The 22154-nt window shown below is 47.6% G+C and overlaps 1 protein-coding gene across 5 annotated transcripts; it reads right to left on the reverse strand.

The window, feature by feature from the left end:
* Positions 1 to 1414: 1414 nt before the first annotated feature.
* Positions 1415 to 21807, reverse strand: Prxl2a (peroxiredoxin like 2A). Of its 5 annotated transcripts, XM_076544437.1 has the most exons (7): positions 21645 to 21737; positions 12855 to 12906; positions 11225 to 11387; positions 9406 to 9497; positions 6033 to 6173; positions 4954 to 5118; positions 1415 to 2221 (listed from the first exon to the last, which is right to left on the reverse strand). In XM_076544437.1, exons 3-7 carry the CDS (start codon positions 11367 to 11369, stop codon positions 2108 to 2110), a joined length of 657 nt encoding a protein of 218 aa, XP_076400552.1. In that variant the 5' UTR covers positions 11370 to 11387; positions 12855 to 12906; positions 21645 to 21737; the 3' UTR covers positions 1415 to 2107. The 5 variants fall into 5 exon arrangements, with proteins under 5 accessions (XP_076400552.1, XP_006997332.1, XP_006997328.1 ...); XM_006997270.4 differs by lacking the exon at positions 12855 to 12906 and having other exon boundaries at positions 21645 to 21807; XM_006997266.4 differs by lacking the exon at positions 12855 to 12906 and having other exon boundaries at positions 11225 to 11404; positions 21645 to 21803.
* Between the last annotated feature and the right edge of the window lie 347 nt (positions 21808 to 22154).

Here is a 22154-nt window from a genome sequence, read left to right on the forward strand (position 1 = left end):
TGCTTTTCTAAAATTTGTGTGTACTAGTGTGTGAGCAGGTACATGCACTTCTGTGTGTGCGTGTAGAGGTGTAGAGGCTAAAGGTTGAAGTTGGGTATTTTCCTCTACCACTCTCCACCTTACTTTGCAAATAGGTTGCTCACTGAACGCAGAGCTCACCTCTTGGCTAGACTGGCAGGCCAACAGCCTCATCCTCCCTGCACCTACCCTGCCCCAGACCTCCAGGTTCCACCTTTTACTGGTTTATAGGCACTCCCTGCCACACCTAGTGTTTTACTGAGTGCTGGGAATCCAGATCCTTAGGCAAGCACAGTAAGCATTTTGCCCATGAGCCATTTCCTTTTTGCTTTTTGGTGCAAGAGAGAGTTGTTTCAGGGCCTTCCTGTGTCTTTGGGGGCACCAAAGAACTTAATTACTTATCTTATCAACAACTAGAGACCCAGGGAGTACAGCTTTCTTTCTGGGAAAGAAGTCATATCAACCCCATGCAAGTACGGGAAGAAAGTTGCCTCAGACAACAGAATCCTGCACAGCAGGGGCTGTATGTAGTCCACATAGCCAGCCCTGTCCAGTCCAGAGTCAGACTCATGTTTGATCTTGGTCCTAAGCTACCCTCTTCTGTTCACTCTGCATTCATTCTCAGTCGCTATCTTGTCTCCTTTCCTGGCTTGACTGCCAGCCTGTCCATTCCCCTATTTTCCTATAGGGAAGATTCTAGCCTGGTCCTCTTCTAATTCCCACACCCACCTCTCTACCACTGAACCATTTGGTGTCTTAGTGGAGGAAGGTAGGAAGGCTCTCCTTGGGGCTCTGCTGACCTTATACTCCTCCTCCTCTCCTTCTTTTTTTAAGACAGGGTTTTTCTGTGCAGCCCTGGCTGTCCTGAAACTCACTCTATAAACTAGGTTGGCCTTGAAATCAGAGATCTACCTGCCACTGCCTCTGAGTGCTGAGATTAAAGGCACGTGCCACCACTGCCGTGCTCTGACCTTATATTTCTAAGACAAAATTCAAACACAACAAAATCATGGAGTCGTATTTCATCTTCAGTGTGTCCTTCTTTTTTTGACTTACTAGATTAGACCATAAGACCAACAGGAAAGCAGTTGCCAAATTTAAATGCAGAGATCATTCCTCCAGAGAAGACAGTAAAACTATTAAAAAGCATGATGGAATGCATCTTTCTGGTAATTTTCAACCCCCTTAGATCACAGTCACTGGAGCTGCCCCTCCTTACTCCTCCCAGGAGAATATAGATTTTTCACTTTTAGCCAGCAATACAGCAACTCTTTTTTTATTACTCATCAACAGAAAACCTTGTGTCTTGCTGGGTGTGGTGGCTCATGCCTATTAGACCTGAACTTAGGAACCTGAAGCAAGAGGACCAAGGGAAAAAAAAACTTGTGTACAGAGGTGATTTTGGATGCATACTTTTATTAGAGCCAGAGGTGACAGTTTTCCAGTGAAACAAATCTCTGAGTTCAGAATGGAAGACCACAAGAAACTTCACGTTGTAATTTACCTTTATCAAACTATTCTGGAACACAGCAATTGCTGTATGTGGTCCACTGACATTACATACAAGTTGTTAACAGAAAACACACCAAACAGAAGCCTTATATTCTCTAATGGTCAAGCCAATCATCAACTTTTCTTAGAAGCGTGTGTGTGTGTGTGTGTGTGTGTGTGTGTGTGTGTGTGTGTGTGTCTGTGGATTCAACCCAGGGCCTTGTGCATGTGAGGTAAATGTTCTACCACTGAGCTATTTCTTAGCCCCATTTTTCTTAGATTTTGGATTTAAAGATTCACTTCAAATACCAGCAATCAGGCTATATACATTTGAAAGGAGGTGTAGCAGTCAACTTTAAGCCTTGGATTTTCTAGATCTCTCTTCAAATAATTCTCACTGATTTGCTAGATCTTGATCAGTTTTGTCTGGGACCTATTTGCCCTACTGAGCCTACACAGAAGACAATATTAATATATCATCAATCCCTAGTGACTATGGTACAACGGCTCCTAGCTCTTGGGGCCATGGTGGAAGCATCGTTCATCCAGTGAACACACGTGCAGGCCCTGTTCTCCCCCAGCCAGCTGTTGTATATGATCAGCTTTTCCCTGCAGCAGGAGTCTGTGGCTTGATCTTCTTTACAGCTTCCAGAACAGACAGTGGGTTCACTTTGTCTCCAAATTCTTTTTCTCGGTGCTCAAGAAGAATGCCCTAAAGCAGAAACAGGAAGGGATGTCAGTTTCCACTCATGAAAGACTCTGAGCACCAGCTGTCCATCAAGCTCTGTGCTTGGGCAGCCAGGAGCCCAGATCTAAATCAAACTCAGCACCTGCCCTTGAAGAGTCTAGTCTTCTAAGGAAGCCATGTCCCATTATTGGGGACACATAAAGCCAGGCATGGTTAACTACAACAAGGGTGGGTGGAAGGGTTCCTGGATAACAGGCAGATAAAAGTAGATTCCATCTGGAGAAAAGTGAATAAAAACAGAAAAAACCTACGAAGTGGAGCTCAGAGGCCACTCTGATTGGTGCTAAATGACCACCTGGGAAGGCAGACCCATTCTTTCCCTTAGTCTTAAGAAACTGGGGTCACACTTCCAATACTGTGGAAAAAAAAATGCACTAAGACATAGGATATCCCAGTTACTCTGAAGTAGTGAAATGATATCATCAGGAATCATCAAATTTCTTTACCTCACTGTATCTGGACACTAGCCTTAAGTTTTAAATGATCTGTAATTTGTTCTATCATTATAAAGACAAAAAAAAAAAAAAAAGAAAGAAAGAAAGAAAGAAAGAAAGAAAGAAAAGGAAAGAAAAAAGAAAAAAAGGAAAAGAAAAATCAGTTGGCAAGATGGCTTGTCCAGTAGAGGCACTTGCAATATACAGGGATAACGACCTGAGTTCAATCCCTGGATCTTGCATAGGAAGGTGAGAACCAACTCCTGGGAGTTGTCCTTTGACCTCCACACACACATTGTGTATGTACATTCCTGCTCGAGTGTGTGTGTGTGCGCGCGCGCGCGTGTGCGCGCGCACACACACACACACACACACACACACAAATAAAGAATTAAAAGCCCACCATGCTGTGCTGACTATCGGGAAGTGAATGAGGAAATTGCAATTACTTGCTCAGTAAGCCAAATGCAGGCAGTGAAAATTCGGGGAGGAATGGATAATGGCATGGGAAATGGTCCCCATCACTGCTAAGAAAGAAAGCAAGCCAGCTGCCCTCAGTTCTGTCCCAGTGGGTTGTCTTCAGTAACGGACAGGAAGGCTCCACCCACCTTCCACTATTTTGCTCTTTTTAGAATCTCTGTGTGGCATATGCATTTCCTTAAAGTAACTAGGCTTCACAAATCATTATTTAAAAAAAAAAAAAAAAAAAAAAAAAACCATATGTAGAGGCACTTGACATAACAGGGCTGGAAGAACTACCTCCACGAGGAACTCAGGTGAGTCCTGATGCCTAGTCATCCCAGTTCACCCTCCACCTTTCCAGAAACTCCACGAAGAACCAACAAGCACCACACCTAACAACAGCGGGAATGTGCTAGCCCAGCCATGCATACCAAGTGAGTCATCACCAGGCAAGAAAAGGCTAGCAGGTGTGCCAAACCCTGCCCTAGAGGACACCACAGGGGGCAGAAGTAAGACAATGACACCCCACAGGGCCAGGGTGGGAAGAAAAGGGCCATCTTGCAGGTCACCTGGACCAGGTCACTGAGAACCACTTCTGAGGACAATCTGTAGATGCAGTGAGGCGGAATCCTTCTGAGTTCCTGAGTTTAATTTTTCCTGTGCTGTTTATCAGCCTTGTCTGGTTGACCAGCTTCCTGTCTCTAGGCCCACTTCCTTACATGGAGATGGGAATGAGAAAATCTACCATCCCAGACTGCTCATATGGAAGACACGAAACCATATATATGGGCACCTGAGACAAGGCAGGTGCTTAGCAGCCATTACCATTAAGACATTTTGATATATTTACTAGAAATTAACAAACAGAACTATGTCAAATTAGACACCATTTATTGCTAAATTTTAATACAAATAAGTAAGAATAATTACCAATGGTGTTTTTAAAAGATTAGAATCAAAGATTAACACTCAAAGATTTCTATTCGCATTCTTATTTCTCTTATGTTGTGAGGTCCAACAATGCAGACTTAGGCCACTTTCCTACAGAAACAAAACAAAACAACAGAAACCCAACCACTCCCTACATATATACATGGCATACCAAGGTTTCCAGTCAGGCTTGTCTCTAGGTCCTTCTTCTGTGAGCCATGCCTGCTCCATGTCCACTGGAAGACCCAAGGCCTAATGTGGAGTGTCCACCTGCCTCCCAGGCCTACAGAGACCTCATCTCTCTTTTCCATACTCTTCCTCACAGTCCCCAATTCGATTCTGGGTCCTCACTACCAGGATTCCTAACACCCTGTCCACAGAGGAATAGGTTCTTTCTCCAGGCACAGGCCTGACACCAAGATCTCCATAGGAAAAGCACAGTCTGTCTCATACTTCCTTGCCACCCTCCCTCATCAGGCTGGTTTTCTCTGTATCCATCCTTGGTGGTTTGAGAACATGCCAAATGAGTATATTCACAAATAGAATAAAAGTGAGATATCTGGTTGAATACAGAAACAACTTGAAATGAGAACACCTGGGCTCAGGTCCCTGCAGTGACACCCTGGACCAAGCTCGTTGGTATAGCTGCTTACCTCCTCCCAGTCTCAAGTTCATCATCTGCAGTATGAGCAGCATGACTGTCTCCTGGGATGACTATAAAGTGTGTGTGTAAGAGGCAAGCATACAGTTACAACTGCTGGGAGGAAGGATGGGCCACTCTAAACATGGAGATCCCTGCCCCCAGTCTCAGCCCCTGTCTGGGGCCCCAATTCCAGAAACCCACAGGTCTGTAGTAAACACAGATCTTACCTGTTTTCCAGGTCCCATCACAAAAACCCCTCCGAGGATGAAGCCTTCACCTTCTAGGTTTCCAGAGAAGCCTCCATTCCAGGCCCGAAAGGAGTTGTACCACACACCCAAACGGATGAGGCCCATGAACATCATCTTCCTCCTCTCAGGACCATAGAATTTTTTCTATGGAGCAAGGAAGATCTTGTGTGAGTAGTCTTCATGTCTTTCATCCACAGGAAGAATGCCAAGAGCCAAAAGCCCCAGAGCCTGCTACCTCATGTTCTTTTTCCAGCCTAACACATCACTCCACTCAGGGGCACACTCAAATGCCTAGGGAAATAAAAATCTGCCAGCTCTGACTTTTAAAAGAGAGAGAGAGAGAGAGAGAGAGAGAGAGAGAGAGAGGGAGGGAGGGAGGGAGGGAGGGAGGGAGGGAGGGAGGGAGGGAGGGAGGGAGGAAGGAAGGAAGAGAGAAAGAAAGAAGAAAGAAAAAGCCTTTTTATTTTATTGTATTATTTTATGTTATTTTTGTGATGCAGGGATTGAACCCAGGGCCTTGCACATGATAGGTAAGCAGTCTACCACTGAGATCAACTTCAGGTCTGAAGGTAGTTCCAATCTGCCTCCACTTACAACATTGTGCAGGGGAAGAGAAGGGAGACACAGCTGCAAAATTAAGGGGCAAAGGTTTGTGCAAAGGAGCAGAGGGTTTTCTGCTACTTCCTACCCTCCTGGGCCAATCAACAAGAAAGGCTTTAGTAATAATGGCAAACAACTTTGCAGAGTCTGCCTGGGCTATGCTGGACCTCTCCCAGCTAAGTACCACACCTACAAGCCTAGGGCCCACAAGTCCACAATACACTCTTTCCTTCTGTATTTTATTTTTAATTATATGTATATGTGCATTTGTGTGTGAGTCTGTGCATGTGAGAGAAGTGTTCACAGAGGCCAGAAGAGGGCACTGGACCCCTTGGAGCTGGTGCTGCAGGCTGTGGTCAGCCACTCAACATGGCTGCTGGGAACTAAATGAGGGGCCTCGGGAAGAATAGGAAGGACTCTCAAGCACCGAGGCATCTCTCCAGCCACAACACACTCACCTTTTCATCCAGGAAGATTTCCCCTTTGAAGTAAGGCTGGAAGTCCTTCACTTCTGACCCAACCTGCTCCTTCACCACAGCATAGAGAGGGACACCTAGTTCATCCAACTTGGGCTTCAGGGAGGACAAGTCTGCTGCCTCCTATAGAAGACAAGAAGGTTCACGCACATGAGCACTTGAAGCTGTGCTGTTAAAAAACAAACAAACCACGGCCCAGGGCATGGCTGACACTGAGCAGGGGAATAAAGGTGACAAAATCCCAGAGACAAGTCAGGCCTTGTAGCCCAGCCATGTGTCTGTCCTAGTTAGACACTAGACCTCAGGACAGGGTTTCAGGTGGATTCCCAGCCCAGGCTTCTCATCTTCTCAAAGAGGGAAAGAGAAATACCTCAGGGGGCCTCTGTAACAGTGGCTGCTCCCAAACACACTCAGCCAGGACAGGTTTTCCACCTCGTCTTCCAGCCTATTCCTGCACTAGACCATACCAGCCCAAGGGTCCATCAGACACATGCTTGCAGGCCATGTGAGTGTGGCCTCCAGGCTTCAGTGCAAGCCCCTCCCCCCCCATCCCTGCTAGAAACCTCCTTCCCTTTCCAGCTCTAATCTAACATACTGGAAAGGTATCCTTGTTCTAGAAAGAGCTCCTGGACCTGTCCTACTTCTCAAGCATGTTCTCGGTCTTCTGCTTGTGGCTTTTTTGTGCGAAGCCTTCAAGTCATCATCAGGCAACTGTCACTTAGTTTCCTAAGTATGTCTCACTGTTAGACATTCTGTCTTTTGTTTCATAGACACCTCAGTGTCTAGACCATGGCTGGAGGTTTGAAGGTACTGAATACTTGGCAGAAAGAGCTGAAGATGGACAAGGGGAGGATGTGGCAGAGCTGAGTTGGTACAGACATCTTTGACCCTAGTGAACCATGTGCTGGAAGAATAAGCAATACTGTATAAATCATGGAAAAGCTTCAACCTAAAGAATCACTTCCTTTTTCACGTTAGATGCTGGAATTAAAAAATCATCAGGAAGTTCTTTTAAATGTAGCCTGCCCACTTCTGATACAAATACAGTGTGATATATGATAGCAACTTTATTTTCGATAACAACAAAAAAGAAAGAAAGAAAAGCACAGCTAGGCAAAACAGGATTGATTACAACATATTTATCAAGAACGCTACTGAGTAGCACATTTTGACTGGAGGGGAAGGGAGGGGCTATGGTGTCTGTTGGAAACGTGGTTCACTGGTTTCTTGGGCTCTTTCCTCTGGGAATGTCGCCATATAAAGCCACCAAGAGGAAACAGAGTCATATAACTCCTGCCCTTGCATCTGTTGAGTCACTCAGTTCTATCCCCCCACCTTTCTGGACACTGTAAGTTTCCATAAAATGCTGTTCCGGGGCACAGAACAGAACCCAGGAACAAAGGCTGTAATTACCAAGAGCTGCTGCTGCTGGAACCCCCTCTGTGTTACTGGCTTCAACAGGTCATGTCAGAACAGCTTCTCTGCTTGTATCTGGGGGCATCTTGGAGTGAAAAGCCCTGAGTTTACACTCCACCTCTAAGATGAAAGAAAATAACAACCCCCTGAAGATGACCAACTCAGAATGCCTGTGACTTGTTACATGACCAGGAAGGGAGGGGGGACCGAGACTGACAGGAAACTTAGCTTGCCAATCACCTGAGCTTAAAGTAGGAAGGTCCTATGTTAACTGGATGGGTCCAAGGTCATCACTGGGGTCTTAAATGCAGAAGAGGAAGAAAGTCAGTATTGTAGGGATGTGAGGTGACAATGACTTGAACAGCTATTGCTGACTTTAGAAACAAGAGGGAGAAACCATACGAAAAGAAAATTGGTGAGCTCTAGAAGGGTAGAAAAGGCAAAGAAATGGGCTTCCCACGGCAGCTTCCAGGGGAATGCAACCAGACTCCACTTGGGAATTCTGACCTCCAGCCTGTAAGATAACTGCTGTTGAAGCCACCAAATGTGTGGCATTTTGCTACAGCAGCAATAGGTGAAGACACAATACGCAGGTAGCTCGGCTTTGTGGCAACCTCAGCACCACTGTCTCCTCTGTGAAATGAGAATGGTGACAATAGGTTGTGTTTCTAAGGTAACCCTGAGAAGCCCTGAATAGGCCGGAGATGTGGCTCAGTTGGGAGAGTGCTTGTCTAACACGCACAAAGCCCTGGGTTCAATCCCCAACATCACAGAAAATTGGACATGGTGCTGCATGTCTGCAATCCCAGCACTCAGGAGAGAGAGATGGGAAGACCAGAAATTCAAGGGCTACATAGCAAGTGAGGTCAGTCTGGGCTACATGAGAAAGCCGGAAAAAAGAAGTGCCTTATAGGTAAGGTGTTGCAAAGTGTATGTACTCAGCAACATCAGTGGATTCTTCCTCACATATATAAGCAGGAAAAAAACCTCTTAGTATTGGGCCAGGCTTCCAGAAAAGAGAGAGAGAGAGAGATGATCCTGACAGGGCCAAGGGGACTACCTGAGGAGCCAAGTGGTTTCAAGGGCAGGAGAACCCTAATCCATTTTCTCCTAGTCAAAGCAGTTATCTCAGAATATGGGGCGTGTGACTACCCTGGCCCTCTTTTTACTTATTTGTAGAGTGACAAGGCCAGGCTCAGACCACTGCAAAATTCCTTGTCGCACTAGCATTTTGTGTCCTGATTATCACAGCTCCTGTCCTGACAGGTGTTCTCCATTACTGGGATGGCTTCCATTTGAGTGGCCAACCTGGAACCACCCTGTAAGTGAGCCTCAGCTTCACTCAAGGGCACAGGCCAAGTGCATCCACAATAGTGGTATGACTCGAACCCTGCTCAGCTCCTCACTCTGTGCAAGCACAAAGGGAAGAGCTGCCATGTTCGAGAGTGGAAATGGACTCCAGTGGGTCCCGAGGAGAGGCACATACACAGGAATGCTCGAAAGTGCCTCCTTGAGGAGGTCCCTGCACGCTGCAGCTTCATCACATAGCAGCTGATGGCTGACAGCGAGGTTTCCTCAGCTCTCCAGATCATTATTTCAACAAGTGTGCATCTACGCTGACCAACAGGAACTCAGAATTTGCTCCTGTTGCTGTCCTGGATTAAATGAAAAGACAGTACAGGACATGGCTGCTACCATAATGGGCAAAAGGTGTGAAGGACAGAGAAAGAAGATTTGTTACTAACCCCACCAGGATATACAGAGTTGTTAAAACCAGGATTAGAGCCGATGTCAGAACAAATGCACAGAGCAAATAACAGGAGTGCCCAGAGCCGACAGAAGGCTCAAGAGCACACATAAGCCCTTGGTCCTGGCTGCAAAGATTCCAGACCCCACTGTCAGAATGCTTTCCTTCCAACAGCTCCTCCAAGGCACTCACCGCTCGACAGAGGAAACAGCCTGGCCTTCGCACAGCCATAATCACAGCCCCATTCCTCTCCCACAGCTCCTTTGCTTTGAATGTCCTTGGTTCTAAAAGAGAAGAAATAGAGAGTCCCTGTCTCCTTCCAGGCCTGCTCAGTCCTTCACCAATCGCTGGGATGCTCCTGAACTACACTGAGCCAAGCTCGGGCCAGAACCCAGCCTGGAGGGGACCAGCTGAGTACTCCACACCTGGGAGGAAAAGGCAAGCACAGCCAGGGAAGACTCATTTTCCCCAGGAACACTACTAAGGCTTACGGATCACAATGCACACTCCAAAGGTCCCTCTCCCATGAAAATCAACTTTCAACTAGAACATCCAAATTGCAATAATTTCTAGCAAAATGGGAACTGCACTGAAGCTAGCAGCAATGTCCACTGAAATAATAATTTGGAGCCCAAACTAAGTTTTATATATTGATGCCCTTCCCAAAAGTACCCTTAAATGCATATTCAAAGAAATGAACAATTAAAAAAAATTTTTTTCAAGGCAGGGTTTCTCCGCATCGACTCAGCTGTCCTGGAACTCAACTCTGTAGATCAGGCTGGCCTCAAACTTAGAGATCAGCCTGCCTCTGCCTCCTGAGTGCTGGGATTAAAAGTGTGAGCCATGACCACCCAGTGAAACTGACAATTTTTTTTTTTAAAATTAGCCTAAACATGTTAACTGCAATGCTTGCATTACTATAAACAGAATGAAGTGGAAGACACCCAACAAGGAGATGCTTGGGAGAGTTAGTGAGGACTGATTATGGATGAACCTTAATTATTTTAGTATTCTCCAGAGCTATCCAAGTACCTGTGGGATGCAACGTGAACAAAAACAGGGAAGAGGGGAGGCTGTAGTCACATGAGGTTTTTAAGACTGAACAAAGCTGAATGAAGCTTGGCAGGTCTCTCTCTGTACTTTCCTAAGGTTACCTGCCATGAGTCAGAGCCACAGCATCCCTGACCTACTGAGAATATGATGATGGCTTCTCTCTGAGGGCACTAGCCAGAGGACCACCCAATCTGTGAGCCCTAATGTTTACCAAGAAAATCCTGCCACAACTGAGCATGACTGAAGCCTACTGAGCCTCAGCTCTGTGTGGAATGCACCTGGCAGGGGTAGAGCCAGTGTGACTGAGTGAGGCTCACAGCTCTTGCCATGGATTCCAGGTGGGCTCCTGAGGACAGGTATACAGGCTCCTGCCTGCACCTTTATCACAGGCAGGATAAGCACGAAGTATCAGCAGCTCCTCAGATCTCCCATTTACAATGTGCAAATCCCTCCTGTGCACCAGGCCCCTGTACCAAGCATCAGGATCACAGAATTGGATAAGTAGTGTTCCTTGAGCTTATTCAACTGAGACAATTCTATTTATTCTATTTTATTCTTTATGACATTATCAAAAGACTTGGAATTCTTCAGAATACTCTCTGGAATAGCTGGCTTATTAAGTGATGGTAAAATATTACTAAATATTATGGAGCAATTTATCACTGCAGTTAAGGCAACAGTAATAGAGAGTGAAAAATGACTTCGATAAGAAAAAGATAAATTAGACAATAATACCAAGATTACATTTATGTGACTATGTGTAAGCATGGAAAGGAATACAGCAAAGTAAAAGTGATTGTGTTAGGGAGGTACAACTACTGGTAATTTAAAAATTGTTATTAGATTTCCCCCTAATATTGCTTCAAGAAAAAGGAACGATTTTAGGAAGAAAACTAAAGAAGTTAAACATGCCTTCTAACAGCCTGGAAAATTACTGAGGCTGGCAGTCACTCCTTACCTTTCTCCAGTGTTTTCAGGTCTATGTCTTCCAAATATTCCAGCTCTGCTTTCCGGGGCTTGGACAGGAATACATCGGTGTTGGCCAGGAGAAGTGACAGAACAGCGGCCCCCAGGGCCCCTGCACCAATGGACCACATACCCATGGTGAAGAAACTTGGGTCCTGGAGGAAAGACATGTCTGGAGATTGAGAAGAAGGAAGATGTTACTTCCCACAGGACAGCTGCAATCTGACCTCCTGCCCAAGGCTCCAGTGGGCAACCGGCCAGCAGGCCAGCGGAGGAGGGCCTGGAGCAGGGAGACAGGACTGGTCACAGCTGCTCAGCTGCTTGTCTGAGCTCCATTGTTAGAGCGTGGGAAAAGCACAGACACATGCAGGTTTGTGTCCCAAGAAGCTCGCTAGGGCATCAGGAGTAATTAGACAAATGACAGCCTTCCAGAGGCTTCTATTGTACCCCTGCCTCACTGTGACTTGCTGCCGAGCCTGTCCCACATCCCTCTCCTCACCAAGCCTCATTCTCTTTCACAGCACGGGTGGCAAGTGGCTCAGCTATCACCTCCCTGGGTAGAGACAGCTTTCTCATCTGCCATCAGAGGATACTTTTTTTGTTACCCTGTCTTCCTCTTGAGTTTAAGAATTTCCCAGAAACAAGGGCGGAATTCTATTCATCAAAGCCCCAGCTACTGCCCAGCAGGGCCTCACTCAGGGTAGACAGATAATCTCAGTCAATTTCTCCCAACTGAGAATAGCTTTCTCATTCATTATAGAATTGAAATAGGCTTCCATTACAAACAAAACAAAAAACAGTTTCAACTGTGCCAATGCATAAAACCACAGCTGACAAGAAAGCTGATATTCTCCGAAGCCTACCACCTAGAGATGGCCACTGTTAAAAACCCTGATATCCAAGAGGACATGCTTCCCACAGCCCCGCCCCCACCTGAGAACATAACTGCACTGATATTTGCTAGATGAATGGGAGGGCAGGGAGTAGGGTCTGTGTCACATCAGAAGGAGCAAAATTCTTTAGAGGAGGCTGAGCCGAAGCTGTCTGCATAGAGAAGGGGAGCCTATTTGTTCCCATTTGGGGCCTGGTCACCTCACTAGGAAGACTCCCTGAAACTGGGTATCCTTGTGTCTCTGGGTGGTAAATCCAGAATCATGCCTGTTGTGGGATATTTGTACACTGTGTAAAGATACATTGCTGTGATTGGTTTAATAAAGAGTTGAATGGTCAATAGTTGGGCAGGAGGTATTGGAGAGACTTCTGGGCAGAGAGAGAGAGAGGAAGCAGGAGATAATCAAGGCACAGAGGAGATGCCAACGAGACATGGAGGGAGTTGGACATACAGAATGAAAGAAGGTAAAAAGCCATATGGTAAAATGTAGATGAATAAAAGCAGGTTAATTTAAGTTAGGAGAGTTAATGGGACAAACATAAGCTAAGGCCAAGCTTTTATAATTAGTAAGTCTCCATGTTGTTATTTGTGAGCTGGCAGCCCAAAGAAAAACCCGACTACACATCCCACCCCAAAACAGCAGTACTCCATCCAGCCCGCCTTCTCCTGACAACTACCCCAAACCCCAGTGCTCCTGCTGGCTCAAACACCACCCTAAGATCTTACTCACCCCAGAACTTCCCCAAGTACTTCTCTCAGCTTGACTCTGTGTGCTTGGATGACTGGGGACAAGACAGGGACAGTAGTAAATCACCCAACATACTTAATTCTACCCTGCAGGATTTGACCTGGAAATTTCTCCCAAGACCAAGCGAAGTTTGGGAAATGCACATCTCTGCAATGAGAGGGGGCTTTAAGGAGGGAGGAAGTGAGCCACGGTGATGACTTTGGGAAGGAAAGGGTAGACCAGACCAGTACTGAAGCCAGCCTCAGAAGTTCAAATTTGAGTTAGGAAATAAAAGAGAGGCCAGGTCTAGTGGCACAGGCCTGTACCTCAGCTATTCAGCAGGATGAGACAGGAGGATCCTATCAAGGTCAATGTCCTTCTGGGAAATAATTATTGAGTCACTGTCTCAAAGCAAAAAGAGGATGGGACTAGCTCTTGGTAGAAAACTTACCTAGTGTGAACAAGGTCCTAGATTTAATCCTCAGTATCATTAAAATTAAATTAACCAGTTAATTAATTAAAAGAGAACTCCAGGCAAGGGATGGCCAAATAAACAAGACATTAAAGAGAGAGAAAGAGAGGGGGGAGGGAGAGGAAGAGGGAGAGAGATCTGGTACTGATACACTTGGAAAAAGGAAAAGAAGAGGCAGCCAGTGTGGGTGTTTGAAGGAGTGGTGGCTGCCACTGTATCGCTGATGTAAAGGATTTCAGCTGGGAGGGAAGGCTTCCTTAGAACCACACAAAGTGTGGTCTATGGTCAGTGGCTCACCACAAACAAGTACTGAAGTGGATTCAATACAGTTGAGTGATGAACATGACTTACATACAATCAAGTTCTTGGGCGAAGCAGGAAAGAATGTTCCACAAGCCTGCTTCCAATTTTTCTTTGGCAAAGTTACACATTACTGGATTATAGTTCACAGAACAATTAGGAGGGCAATCGCTGCTCCCAGACACCTGCTGTAAACAGAAGAGTCCACACAGCCTGGAAAAAATGTTAGGACCTTTGTGCCTTTTACAACAGTTTTGGATTACAAGCAGGTGTACATAATTCAGGAGCACATGACTGCTGTCATTTGGTCACAGATATGTAAGCATTTCTGTAAGAAGAGTCATGGCCCAGCTTGCATCTACCCTACAAATGGACTCCTAGAACCCAGCAGTACATTCAGGGAGTCCAGGGACCTCCTATCCTACCAACATAACCCTACTGAACTCTTAGAGGCCACCAGGCTCCACTTCCCCATCACCCAATGATAAACATTTGGCTGGTTTGCTCAATGATCACAAGGGCATTCAACTCAACTAGACTGAACATTTATTTTTAAGATTTATTTAGAATTGACCTGTTGACTAAATGGCAATTTGGGAGAACTTAGTATGACACACGATCCTTAAGGAGACATAGGCTCAGTTCACAGAGTAATGGGGAAAAAAATCAGTAGGAAGGTTAGGCAGCTTGGCAGAGTAAGAACACTTGAGTTGTGGTGCCACAAGGAAGAGAGCCAGTCTGGGCAGCCACAGAAAAAGAGGTAGTGGCTTTGGAATTGGTGTGGAACCCAGTTCACAAAGTGAAAGCTTGGCTGCACCAGGAATGATTGAGCCTAGCCTGGAAGACTGACTGGGAGCCTCTGGGAGAGGAAATCCAGAAGTGGCCCACCCCTATAAGGGCAATAGGGGCTCCATCCAGCCCACCTTCTGAAAGTCATCTGACTGTACCTGTGTTTCCATGTGGCTCTCATGGCATCCTAGGATCTCATTTATTCTCAGGCCTCACTAGGACCCCACTTCATTCTGTGTGCTTAGGTTACTAGGGATTGGTCTACGGTAGGAATGAACCACCCAACAGACTCAACTCTCCTCTGCAGGATCTGACTGTGTGCTGAAGATACCCTAAGGACTCAAATTCACATGTCCCAGAGACTACCCTACCATGTCTCCATTCCCTACCTTAACTTGGATCCAAGATGTGGGTGTCAAAGCCACCCCAGGCATGTTTTCTACCCTTAGCCCCACCCCTACCGGGATGCACTCCTCTGGGGGAGTGCACCCCATCCAGGCTCTGTATCACAGGCTTTATCAGCAGTACCCATGGGAGGCAGACTTCTCTGCAAACAGGCTCAAGCTGCTCCCACCCTAGCGGGTGGCTCTTCTGCTAGTGATAAGCAGTGGAAACTCTGATCCCCAGAAGTATCTAGCTTCCGGAGCTCAAAGCAACCTCTCTCCTGGCAAGTCTTGGAACAGATACCATGACAACTCAATGCACAGACTTAGGAGACCCTGAATCAGTTATTCCCACAGGGAGGACAGGAAGAGAGGTTTTAACTCTGGATGGAACCGTCAGTGCTTTTCCACATGTGCCTCCAAGACCACTGAACAGAGAAGCAGGGTGGCCAGTAGCCTTGGATTTTGTCTTGTGAAGCCTCTTTGCAGGGGCAACACTAAGGTTCTGAGTTCAGTGATTCCCCTACAGCCACAGGGCCAGCAGGTAGCAGCAATACTGCCATCTGTAGTACACAGGAGCAGCACTCCAAAGCTTAGTCTTCCTGCTGTCACACCTGGACTCTCCACACATTCAGAAGCAGGTCTGTGGGGGTCAAGGACATGAACCTCCATCTTCAGGAAACTTTCAAACAGGCAGTTCATTGTTTTCAGCCATCAAACACAGTCAGGCTATGTCTGGTCTAAAGGAAATTTACCATACACCAGCTGTCCCTTCTCTTTTTTCCCCCTCTGTCTCCCCTTCCTTAAGGAAAGGGCCAGTCTCTCTAAATGAGAACTGCAAGGTTGTTTACGGAGGAGCCAGCCCCACCTGACAGCTATACTACTCATCTCCCCCAGGGAGGGTGGGGTGGCGTGGGGTGGGGTGGGGGTTATCTGATCCCCTTGTCTCCCAGAAGGTGAAGCTGGATAAGACTGCAAATAAACAGCAGCTGTAAGAGCTCAGAGTGGCAGCTCGGGTCTCGGGAGACTTGAAGGTAGGTAAAGGAAACCCAGCTGGATGCCCTAAGCCAAACTGTTGCCACCTTCCCCAGGCCCAGCCTCTCAACGCCAAAATGAAGGAGTGCCACCGCTCCTTAGACCACAGGGACATCCTCTGATATCAACACAAACAGTGCACTTTGGAGCCCCAACATTCTTGTTCTTCACTCACTCCACCATGGCTCCCCTGCTCATTCATGCTTCATCCAGCTTGGTGCCCCCTCCCCTAGATCCATCGTTCAACAGGCCAAACCTGGGGACTGCACTTACCATCAGGCGCGTCCACACCTCTGCTTCTGCTGACAAGAGATTCTGGCCCACAGGGTGCGCAGGCAGGGTGTGCAGGCACAGGGAGGGCTGGACGTGGGTGGGGCTTTGGAGTCTTGCCTAAGCCCCTAAGCTTAGCTGCTCCACAGGCAGGACTGGGCCACACAGAAACCCCGGGGCTCCTTCAGCTGCCAATGGTTAATCTCCAGAAAACATCAAGTGGCCAGCTGCCAAGGCCCCCTAGCCCTTCAGACAATTTAGCAAAGACTTGAGTCATTTGCAGTCATGCAGACTGCAACATTTCTTAAGTGTCAGCAGACTCCCCTCTGCTATGGGTGCACACTAAGCCAGGCTCTTAACACAGTCCACATGTCACACTCACAGCATCAAAGGGATAGGACCTTTTGTCCATGGCTCTTCGTGCGGCCTTTATCTGTACCCACTTCTTAGTCTAGATCCAGGAAGTCAGCTGGACTAAGGATGCTTACTTGGTATCTATTTATCACCTCTCTTTTCCCCTCTTTCTCTGCCATTTAAGTGGCTTCTCTGAACCCCTACACTCTTCCTGGGAGACCTCACCTTAGTCCAGCATCTCACCCACTAGCTTGGCAAGGCCTCCAACTCCCTATTCCTGTCACTGACTCAAAGTTTCCAGGTCAGGGGTTTTATACGGATCTGTCCCGGTAGATCCAAAACTGACCTCCATCCCTACTGAGTGAAGGATACAAGTATCCAGTCAGCTGTTCAAGCCAGAAACCTAGAGTCAGTTTTCCTTTCTCTGGCTCTCACTGCCTACATTTTATCAGTCAGAGTTCTGTTCATCTCATATGTGTCCATTAGCCTCTTCTCAGCTCACTGCTAGAGTCTAAGCCCAAACCCCCATTATTCTGAACTCCCCAGAACCAAATGAACTTGGCTCTACTTTGGTTCTTTACACTTCACTCTCCATGCTGTACCCAGAGTTGTTGTAAAACAGCACGCAAGAGGCCTTGGCGGGTTTGAGCCAAGGTGCCATGCAGATCCGGCAGGTGGCGGCATGGTGTGGTGGAAAGTTGCTCACAACATGCAGACACGGCATCCATCCACGTGGAAAGTTGTATTAAAAGGGGAGGGAAGGCCGGGCGGTGGTGGCGCACGCCTTTAATCCCAGCACTCGGGAGGCAGAGCCAGGCGGATCTCTGTGAGTTCGAGGCCAGCCTGGGCTACCAAGTGAACTCCAGGAAAGGCTCAAAGCTACACAGAGAAACCCTGTCTCAAAAAACCAAAGGGGGAGGGAAGAGGAAAGGGAGAGAAAGAGGGAAGGAGAGAAAAAGAGAGGGAAAGAGAGAAAGAGAAAAGGAAAGCGGAGGTGTCCCAAGCCAGTGTGATCTGATCACTCCTATCTTCCATTTCACCTTCTCTTAGGATGAACATCTTCTCACCAGCGCTGCCAGGGCCTAACTTCAGCTCACCATTCTGGTCTCACTCCTGGCCTCACTACTCTCGTTGCAAGATCATACTATTTACTTCTCATGTTGTTCCTTTCCTGAGAATTCCCTCATCCTGCACACCAACAAGATGAACACCTACCTGTTAGTAGGACCCAGCATAAATAATACTTTGCTAAAACCCTTTCCTGAAAGCATTGGCAAATGAATGCTTTATCTGATTACAGGGCCCACACATGTGTTAACATATGCACACCTCTTCACACTGTGAAAAACGGGCTTCATGTGTTGTGTTTTGGTTATCTGTCTGACTTCACAGTACACAGACAAGGGAAATTCACTACTTTATCAACAGCACTTACCAAGGATCTGCTACCTATAATACAGGTACTATAATGTACATGTAATGTATCAAACCCCTAAAGGGATTTAAATTTTACCCCTGAAGTTTCACAGTGGAGCAAAGTTGGGACTATCCTGTTGCTGCCCAATTTCACCTCTGTGTGGAAGGTAATTCTGGACATGGCTAGCCTGGCACTAGAGAAAACACTCAAGCTTGGGATTTAAGTGACCTTGCATCGAGTCCCAGCTCTGCTGCTCACTGGCAAGGGGAGCTGACACAGCCGAGTCCAGAGTGTAGTCACTAAATAGACAGAAGGAACTGGGAATCCTCTCTTTCCCCTCTCACATCCAGACTCTGCAGCACCCAAGGACTACTTCTACAGGGAGAGCCTTGAGGGTACCCAGCACTACTGAGCACCCGCTGTATGAGCATATTCTCACTTTCTCCTGCCTGTTCAAAGCGCTGCCTCTGGGCAGGAACCGATAGAGTCTTAACAAACACAGAGCATCAGCATGGGGTGGGTTAACTCATGTCTCAAACATGTAGGGACAGCAAGAAATTCTAAACATCAAGAGAACACCTGCCCTGCCCAGCCTCACCCAGAGACTCTTCCCACCTCAGAAAAAGCTGGCCTGGGGCAGCCCCAGGGGAAGGAAGAAAGAAAAGTGAGAGAAATCAAGGGGAAGGAGGAGGCTCGTGGCTTCCCTGCCTCGGGCCTTCAGTGAACAGACTGGAAAGATGTTTCCCAGCTCTCCTCTCCTCCACTGTCCTCTGCTCTTAAAGCTCTACTTCAGCAATTCCTTTATTGAGGAAATGAGGAGCTGGCTAACCCAAAAAGTCACATGGGTAAGAAGAGCATCAGTGCCAATGTGGGACTCAGGTCTGGGTTTCTCAACTCCCAATCCGTGCCAGCTTACCCTGCTTTGGATTCCCAAGGTTCCACACAGCCAGCCATGAACCAGGCCCCGAAGGCTAGAATAACATGTACATACATTGGAGTCAAGTGCAGCCAGTGCTGAAACTGGATCACTGGCCTTAAGCAAGCTGAGAGCAAGACTCCTCCTGGATGGGGCTTGGCGTCTGGAGAGAACCCCAGTCTCTCCCAAGCCCAATCCTTGGCAAGAAGCTTACAAACCAATGCCAAATGTTTTCTTAAGGCTCACACTGCCCATTCTCTACTGAGAAGCTCGTCTGCATTTTTTTCCTATACACAGTAACAAGGCCATGCTATTTCTAGATGCTATCATAAATACCAGCTTAGCAGTGGTAAATACTCGCTTAAAAACACAGTGAGCAACAGAAGAGTCCTCAGACCACCTGTGGAACTGGCCACCTGCAGTGAGCTGTCACTCATTTACCAAAATCTTCAACTTTCTGCTCTGTTCACAGGGAGAGGTGAAGGGGAGGGGGGCAGGGGAATGCCTGGCTCTATCCCAGCCCTCCACTGAGACACTAGAGTCAGAATTTTGAAGAGGTGCTAGGAGTACAAGATAACGCAATCAGCAACTGGGACACTGAGGCACAGCAAAGAGTAAGGGATACAGCTGACTGGGAAGGTCCTTTCCTCTGAGAAGTGATTCCCCCCAAAGGTCAGGCCATTCAGCCGACTTTTCAGTTTCCTGCCAAGGCCTAGAAGACCCGCTCTCTCAAGTTGCATGAATGTGGACAGGAAGAGAAAGACAAACCTTCAAAATACACTGGGTTCCAGCAAACAAATCCTAACTCTCATTTTGGTCCCAAGAGGCCATGTTATCCCTCATCACCTTAGGGTCTTCTGGGAAACAAACTGAGTGCAGTATTGGCACACGTCTGTAATCCCAGCACTGAGGAGGCTGAGGCAGGATGATGACCGTTGAGTTCAGAAAAGGTGAGGGAGGTCCTTCATAAGGAACGTTCAAGAAGAACAACATGAAACCCAGCAGCACAGCACTCTAGAAAACTGAAAAGGCTTTGATAGGTTTTTTTTTCTTTCCATTTTTAAAAAGACAAGGTCATGATATGTAGCCCAGGATGGCCTAGAACTCTCCTACCTCAGCCTCCTCGGTGCTGGGATTTTAGGCATGCACCACCCCACTGGGTTTAGCATTGTCTTATTGTCATCTTTTGCAGGGCTCAGATGCACTCACTGTTCCTAGGAGGGCAAAACAGATACCTAACACGGGACAACTTCCCCAGCTAAGTCCCTGCAAGTCTGCTTTCGAGGTGGACATTCTAGGTCTGGAGGAGTCCTGCCTCGTGTCTACATTCTCCACAGCACATGTCTGAGTTAGCTCTGGCTCCCCAACACTGTCTTTTGTGCCAGCCGGGCCAAAGGCAAAGGGCAATGCTCAGCTGCAATCTCCCTTGGCAGAGGGCACTGAGCTCAAAGGTGAGGATGGCTCCTTCTACAGCACCTCTGTACAGTTCCTGCCACACAAGCCTCCGTCCAAATAGACTCGGGGCTTAACATTTCACAGAGGCAGACTGCCAACTAGCAGGAGAGTTGCCTTTAACCCGAGATACGAACAAAGCCTGGGCATGAGCCTTAGAATTCCAGACCTAACCAAGCCTTCTGGTGCTACACAAGTTTGAGATGATTATTAGAAACCAAGGCTTCAAATTCCAGCACTCAAGAGGCTGAGAGAGGAGGATTACAAATTCAAAGAGGCTTTGGGAAAACCCAGAGTCACCCTAATCTACATAACAAGACCCTGCCTGGAAGAAGAAAAGGAAGAAAAGGGAAGAGAGGGAAGAACGGACACCTGGGTCCAATTCCTACAAGCTGTATGAACCTGCACCAGGCACTGTTTTGCATCAGTAAAGTGGGAACAATTCCTGAATCACCTTCTACAGAGATGAGTCAGGATTAAAAGACATGGAAGATGCTATAAGCTCTTTACAAAGACTGCCCGAAGATGTTTAATTCTTACTCATTTCTGGATTAGTCAATGATTACCCCAAATATACGAAACAGAGTATTTTCTGATGAGTATCTGCTGAGGAATCAGAGTGTGCAGTGTGAACCCCAGTTTTGTCTCCAGGGCTGGGCCAAAGCAGGAGCATATAAGACTCTATAAGCAGTCTCCATGAGAATGCTTTTCAAAATAAAACCCAAGTGATGGTTTGTTTTTCAAATAAATCATTGACTAGGCTCCCAAAAAAGTTGAAATAAAAATAAACCCCCCAGTTAAGCTGATTTCCAGGTAACAGGGCTGTGAAAACAGCAGGCACGGTGTCAGCTGGACTCTGGGTAGGTTCCCTTCCCACACATACCTGCCAGGGTGCACCCTAACTTTCTTTGCTTTCCCTTCGACCATCTCCACCAACTCCTTCAGCGCCTAACAACCCGGAGGATGGGCTGCCACGGTGCTTTGCTCATCTTTACCACACCTCAGCAGTGCTTTGAAAATGTACAGCTGGGCTTTCTAAGTCAGAGGTCTGAAACCTTTGGAAGAGATGGGGAACAGGTGTCTCTGAGACTTCCTCACAGGCCACCCAAGCACAGAGACAGGACAGCTACTGCCACCCCCGGGCAGCCTCCAACCCACGTGGAGCAGACCCCTCTTCCCCACGAGACTGGACAAGGGTTTTCTCAGTCCTCTATCCCAACAATTCAGACAGCTGGGTGCCAACAGCGCCGGTCCGGGACAGGGTCTCTGGGCCCCAAGCGTGGAGTTTGTCTAGATCGCTGGGGTGGGCGGAGGGCAAACCGGAGAGCAGTCCCAGGGGAGGTTGGAGCCGCATCCTCCATCAGGCATCCACTCTCCGCGGCTCCAGGCCTGCCTGGATCCTCACCTGAGCCCCGAGGACCCCGCCTCCGTGGACGTCACGGGCCTCGCTGAGCGGCTCCAGCGGACGCAGGTGCCTCCGGCCAGCCTTCTCCGCTGGAGCTCAGTGGAGGGCCCTGGGACCCGGCGCGCCTGCGCAGCTCAGCGCCTACGCCACCGCGCCACTTCCACGTGACAGACACGCCCCTGCCCCGCCTCTCGGGACCAGGGATTCAGTAGAACTGGGGTCGCATCAGGGCGGCTCCTTTCCCATGGCGCTAGTTTGGTTTGCTCCTGCCCAGTCGTCAAAAGAGACTTCTGATGTGCTCTGTGGAGGCGCTGTGCTGTCGTATCCAGAAGCACGTGTGTGTGTGTGTGTGTGTGTGTGTGTGGTAGCCCTCCTCCCCGCAAAAAACCTTAGAATTACCAGCGTGCATCCTCTCCCCATATTCCTCTTACTCCCAAATGCTCGTTATTAGAGTGAAAAAAAGCAGCTGAGAACTGGCTCTAAGGATAATGCCAGCTCCTCTCAGCTCTG

This window comes from Peromyscus maniculatus, chromosome 9 (genome assembly GCF_049852395.1).
Source record: "Peromyscus maniculatus bairdii isolate BWxNUB_F1_BW_parent chromosome 9, HU_Pman_BW_mat_3.1, whole genome shotgun sequence".
In the NCBI taxonomy this organism is placed as follows: domain Eukaryota; kingdom Metazoa; phylum Chordata; class Mammalia; order Rodentia; family Cricetidae; genus Peromyscus; species Peromyscus maniculatus.